Source organism: Mobula hypostoma, chromosome 9 (assembly GCF_963921235.1).
Source record: "Mobula hypostoma chromosome 9, sMobHyp1.1, whole genome shotgun sequence".
Classification (NCBI taxonomy): Eukaryota; Metazoa; Chordata; class Chondrichthyes; order Myliobatiformes; family Myliobatidae; genus Mobula; species Mobula hypostoma.
Genome location: NC_086105.1, coordinates 65497329 through 65503328, shown reverse-complemented (window position 1 = coordinate 65503328; position 6000 = coordinate 65497329). Strand labels below are relative to the sequence as shown.

The window sequence follows — 6000 nt, the reverse complement described above, 5'->3', positions numbered from 1 at the left end:
CCAACAGAAACAGCGCGGCGCTCCCTCGGCAGTGCCTCTTTTAAACCTCCTCCATGCGAACTCGCGGCAGGCGAAAAACTCTCACTTCCCTGAATTATTGTTCCTGTGATCGTCCACGCCACCCTCCAGGGATACTTCTAACGCGCAGTCCTGAAAAAGTTTTATTTTAACAGGAGTGCAAGAGAATTGCCTGAAACCGGATTTTAAAAATCGCCAGTTTACAACGTGTGCAGGCATTCCAGCCCCGGAGAGCTGTTTTAGAGTTGGCCAAGTTCGATTGTTGTTTCAAAAACAGAGATTTAACACTTCCTTTTTTTCCCTAAAGTTATTTTTCGTGGTGGGTTGGACCTACAGGGCAGGGGGAGGGAGGAAAGGAGAGAGAAAAACCCTCCGCCTTCCCACGGCAGCACCGGCTCTCAGCCGGAATCTCTTTGTCGACCCGGGCGGCGCTGGTTCATCGGGCGTGCGGTTGCAATCAGGTAGGGAGGGAGCGCGGCACCGGCACTCCTTTCTCCCTCGGGGGGGGGGATCCTCCAGTTTCCTCCCTCCCCCTCTCCTCACATCTCTCTGCACAGCACACCCTTAAAGGGAGGGGCTCCCCCTTACTCCCCCATCGACACGACACCTCCCGCCCCCACCACTAACCCCATTCACTTCCCTCACCCCACTTCACCTGTCACCATCCACACACTCCACCCGCTGCCTTCCTGCTCCAACTCCCCTTCATCCACCCCAACCCCCACACACCATCTCCTCCCCACACCCTACACCCCCACCCGCTGCCTTCCTGCCCCCACTCCCCTTCATCCCCTCCTTCCCACACCCCCACCCCCATTTCCCCACCCCTACACCCCCCACCCACCTCCACCCCACCCACCCCCCTTCTCCCCACCCCCCACACCTCCCTCCCCGCACACACCCCCTCCCCACACACACCTCCTCCCCACACCCCCCTACACACACCTCCTCCCCACACCCCTCCTCCCCACACACCTCCTCACACCCCTCCTCCCCAGCCCCCCACACACCTCCTCCCCACACCCCACACACCTCCTCCCCACACCCCACCACACACACCTCCTCCCCACACCCCCCCACACACCTCCTCCCCCACACACCTCCTCCCCCACACACCTCCTCTCCACCCCCCTCCACACCCCCCACACACCTCCTCCCCACAACCCCCACACACACCTCCACCCCACACCCCCCACATCCACCCCACACACCCCACTCACACCTCCACACCACACTCCCCCCACACACCTCCACCCCACACACACCCCCAACCCACACCCCCCCACCCACCTCCACCCCACACCCCCCACCCACCTCCACCCCACACACCTCCACCCCACCCCCCACCCCCTCCACCCCCCCCACCCCCTCCACCCCACACACTTCCACCCCACCCCCCACCCCACCCCCCACCCCCTCCACCCCACCCCCCACCCCCTCCACCCCACACACCTCCACCCCACCCCCCACCCCCTCCACCCCACCCCCTCCACCCCACCCCCCACCCCCTCCACCCCACCCCCCACCCCCTCCACCCCACACCCCTCCACCCCACCCCCCACCCCCTCCACCCCACACCCCTCCACCCCCTCCACCCCACACCCCTCCACCCCACACCCCTCCACCCCACACCCCACCCCCTCCACCCCACACCCCACCCCCTCCACCCCACACCCTCCACCCCACACCCCCCTACACACCTCCACCACACCCCCCCCACACACCTCCACCCCACACCCCCCCCACACACCTCCACCCCACACCCCCCCCCACACACCTCCACCCCACACCCCCCCCCCACACACCTCCACCCCACACCCCCCCCACACACCCCCCCCCACACACCCCCCCCACACACCTCCCCCCACACACCCCCCCCACACCCCCCCCCCACACCCCCCCCACCCCCCCCCACCCCCCCCCCCCCCCCCCCCCCCCCCCCCACCCCACACCCCCCCCCCCCCCCCCCCCCCCCCCCCCCCCCCCCCCCCCCCCCCCCCCCCCCCCCCCCCCCCCCCCCCCCCCCCCCCCCCCCCCCCCCCCCCCCCCCCCCCCCCCCCCCCCACCCCACACCCACACCCACATACCTTCACCTCTGCCCTCCTCCTCGGGGTGAGACGCTGCTGCAACTGCCGCCTCTCTTATCTTCGGGGAGGGGCTGCTCGGTCCTTGGGCTCCAGGGTGATGGGGCGGGGGGGGGGGGAATGTTCGGTGAGGTGGCGGCGGCTCGGTGACCGGGAGCAGAGAAAGAGGGAGAGGGAAGGAGGGAGCTCGTAAACGGCACCTGCCGCGGCCCAGTACAGGTAGGCGGCGTGTCGCGGGGGGAGGGTTAGGGAGGGGAAAGGGGTGGGATATCCCGGGTAAACTGGCTCTGAAGGACTCGTCTCCTTATTTGTTTTGTCTCCTCAGGTTGCTCCGGGCCGCCAGAGGCGACGCTGGAGTTCTCCCCAACTTTTCCCAAATCTTGTGGAAGTTTTTGTTCTGTGTGCCAGCGAGAGGAACGTGCTTGTTCGAGACGATGGCGAGCGGGGGTTACCGGCCTCCCGGGAACACTACCGACTTCCTGGAGGAATGGAAGGCCAAGCGGGAGAAGATGCGCGCCCGCTTCGCTGCCGCCACCGGCGCGAATAATTCCGTCAACTCCGCCGTCAACAACGCCGATGCCGGGTCCAGCCGTAACGGCTCCTCACCCCCGGTGGCCGAGCTGAACAACAACGGAGGCGGTGGTGACCGAGCTGCGGTGCCGCCGGGAACGGCGAGCACCGGCGGCAGGGCGGCAGCCCCGGCAGCGCGGCGCAGCGACGAGGAAGGGAGAAGCGGCGAAGGCGCCGCCAGGAATCCGGTGGCGGACGGTGTTGAAACGGAGCCTCCGCCTCCTTCTGCTCCGCCCGCCGCCGCCGCCGCCTCATCGCCTCCCGTTTGCCCAAAAAACAAGGAGAAGAAAAGTTCGGGACCGAGCGCCCGCAAGGGCAAGGGGCAGATCGAGAAACGGAAGCTGAGGGAGAAGAGGAGATCTACGGGGGTCGTCAACATCCCCTCGACGGAGGTAAGGGCGGCTTGCGGGTTCTCCCCGCGACCCAACCCCTCTGGCTCCGACCCCCACCCCCACTCGCCCCGGACCCCCGTGTTTCTCTAACTGCATCCCTGTGAGCAGTGATATTCTACAGGGACCTCTGAATATCTGTAAATTGCATGAAAATATGGTTTGGTTGGTACAGGTTTTTAGCTGACACAGATATTGGTAAAGATGTAAATAGTGGGGAAAGTTGTCAAACGATGCATTGTGATGTACATCGTTTTGGAAATGAGGGCAGATGGAACTTGGGCAAGGGAAAGGGATTGCGTTTGGGAGGAATGTGTGCAGTTGACAGCAGGGATGGATGGATCTTGGGAGTTGAAGTCAATACTGTTGGAAATGGGTAGGATGGTAAAGAACTCTTCAGTCAGGGCATGGAGTTTCAGATCAACTTTATTCACCCCATATACACTTACATGTACTGTATTAGAAATTTGTTGTCTTGGTCAGGGTGGATGTGAAACAAAACACATCATTCCCTTGTTATAAAGAATTTTATAAAACATACTTTTTATTTAAAAAAGTTAATAAAGTTAGTGGTTAAAGTACTATAAAGAAAAAAATATGCATCAATACAAAAAATAGTTTGATGTGTTTACAAACAAGAGAAAATCTGCTGATGCTGGAAATCTGAGCAACCCACACAAAAGGGGAACGAACTCAGCCGGCCAGGCAGCATCTATGGAAAAGAGTACAGCGACGATTGGGGTTGAAACCCTTCGACAGGACAACCCTTCGAGTTTCAGTCCGAAATGTTGACTCTGCTCGTTTCCAAAGATGCTGCCCGGCCTGCTGAGTTCCTCCAGCATTTTGTGTGTTTGTTGATGTGTCTGCAGTGAGATGGGTAATTGATAAAGGGAGGTGTGGGGGCCAGCTAGATTAACTGTCTGGGGGAAGAAATAACATTTGGGAAGTCACATTGCAGTTGTATTAAGCTGTGGCTAGGTCACGTCTGGGGTAATGTGTGCAGTTCTGGTCACTGTATTACAAGAAGGTTGTAGAGGGTGCACAAGGGTATTAGTTATAAGGGTTGTTTTCTCCGGAGTGTCTGAGGCTAAGGGACAACTTGATAGAAGTTTATAATGTTATCAGAGGCGTAAATAGAATAGATAGTCTTTTTTGCCCCTGTGTGGAGGTATTAGAAGACATGTATTTTGGGTGGGGGAGGGGAGGTTTAAAGGAGATGTGCAAGGCAAATATTTTCTACACAGACAGTGAGGAGGGACAGGAATGTGCTCTGCAGAAGGTACAATAACAACATTTCAGAGACTTTGATAGGCTCATGAACAGACAGCGAATGAATGGATATGATCCTTGTACAGGCAGATGGGTTTAGTTAAATTAGCATAATGGTTAGCGCAGACATCATGGGCTGAATGGTCTGTTTCTTTACTGTACTGCCCTGTGTTTATGTTGGTTATGGTGTTCCCAGCTGAGCCCTGTCCTTGCACCAGGTGAGTTCCTTTTTAACACACACAAAATGCTGGAGGAACTCAGCAGGTCAGGCAGCATTTGTGGAGAGGAATAAGCAGTCAATATTTTGGGCTGAGAGTCCTTTCCGGATACATTGACTACTTAATCCTCTCCATAGATGCTGTCTGACTTGCTGAGCTGCTGCAGCACTTTGTGAGTGTGACTCTGGATTTCCAGCATCTGAGGAACCTCTTGTGTTAATGAGTTCCTTTTTATCTGTTTGCTCTGTTTTTCTGGGTTCATTCTAAAGCCAACGCCATGTATCCTGTTCCCAGTACTCTTTTTACAAAGCATTGCTCATGTGTCTTTTATAGCTATACAACTGTGTTCTGAAAGTTTGTGCTGATCATATTATTTCTGTTCACAGTGGGTCTGCACTTGGTCTTGACCACACACACTATTTAGACTAGCATGTTCTCTTAGATCCTGGGTGGTGGTCTTCCTGCTCAGCCTGTCTGTTATGCAGCCCCCCAAATCCAGCTGACTGGTTGAATTTACAACATATTGACTGCCTCTGCATTACCCTGGCTGGTTACAAACTAAAGATTTAAAAATTAGCGCTATTTGTCTGTCACATGTACATCAAAAAATACAGTGAAATGAGTCATCAGCGTCAATGACCAAAAAAAGTCCAAGGTTGTGCTGGGGGCAGTCCGCAGGTGTTGCCATGCTGCCAGCACCATCGTGGCGTACCCACAGTTTACTAACCCTTGTCTGTATGTCTTTGGAATGTGGGACGAAACTGGAGCACCTGGAGGAAACACGTGGTCACAGGGAGAATATATGAACTCCTTACAGCTAGTAGCAGGAATTGGACCCCAATCGCTGGTACTGTAAAGCAGTACGCTAGCGCTAGCTGCAGTATTTCCAAGGTGGTAGCTGGCTAATGTGCAGTTTGTTACACTCTGATTTGGAAAGATGTATAAATATCTGTATTAATTGAACTTTCAGCGTGGCAGGAATAATTTTGCAGCTTCATCTCTGATTGAAGTACGAGACTGCTGATGCTGGAAACCTGGAGCATTACAGAAAATGCTGGAGGAACTCAACAGGTTAAGCAGCATTTGTGGAGAGAAATAGGTAACATTATAGGTGGAGACCCTTTATCAGTCACAAAATGTACTCCCCTCGGTCCCCTCTTTCCTTTTCTCATTGACCCCCTCATCTTCTCTTCTTTCCTGCCCTCTCGTTCTGCCCATCACCCACATTATTTCTCCACCTCATCCCTGTTATTTCATGGTCCACTGTCCTTACCAGCTTCATCAGCCCTTTGTTATTTCCACCTATCACCCCTCACTTCGTTCCCACTCTTTCCCCTATCACCTGCTAGTCTTAGAGTCACAGAGCACTATAGCACAGAAATAGACCCTTTGGCCCATCTAGTCCATGCCGAAATGTTGTTCCCATCGATCTGCCCTGGGACATAAATGTTG

The 6000-nt window shown here is 56.2% G+C and overlaps 1 protein-coding gene across 3 annotated transcripts in view; it reads left to right on the top strand.

The window, feature by feature from the left end:
- The first annotated feature begins 343 nt into the window (after positions 1-343).
- The window catches only part of pawr (PRKC, apoptosis, WT1, regulator), a 181467-nt gene continuing 175810 nt past the window's right edge, over positions 344-6000 (top strand). Inside the window, exons 1-2 of one of the 3 annotated variants that reach the window (XM_063058425.1) lie at positions 344-479; positions 2428-3064. In XM_063058425.1, coding sequence (XP_062914495.1) covers positions 2537-3064 — 528 coding nt within the window. In that variant the 5' untranslated portion in view covers positions 344-479; positions 2428-2536. Of the gene's footprint in view, positions 480-2166; positions 2322-2427; positions 3065-6000 lie in introns of those variants that run through there. The other 2 variants (XM_063058426.1, XM_063058424.1) reach the window with 2 other exon arrangements.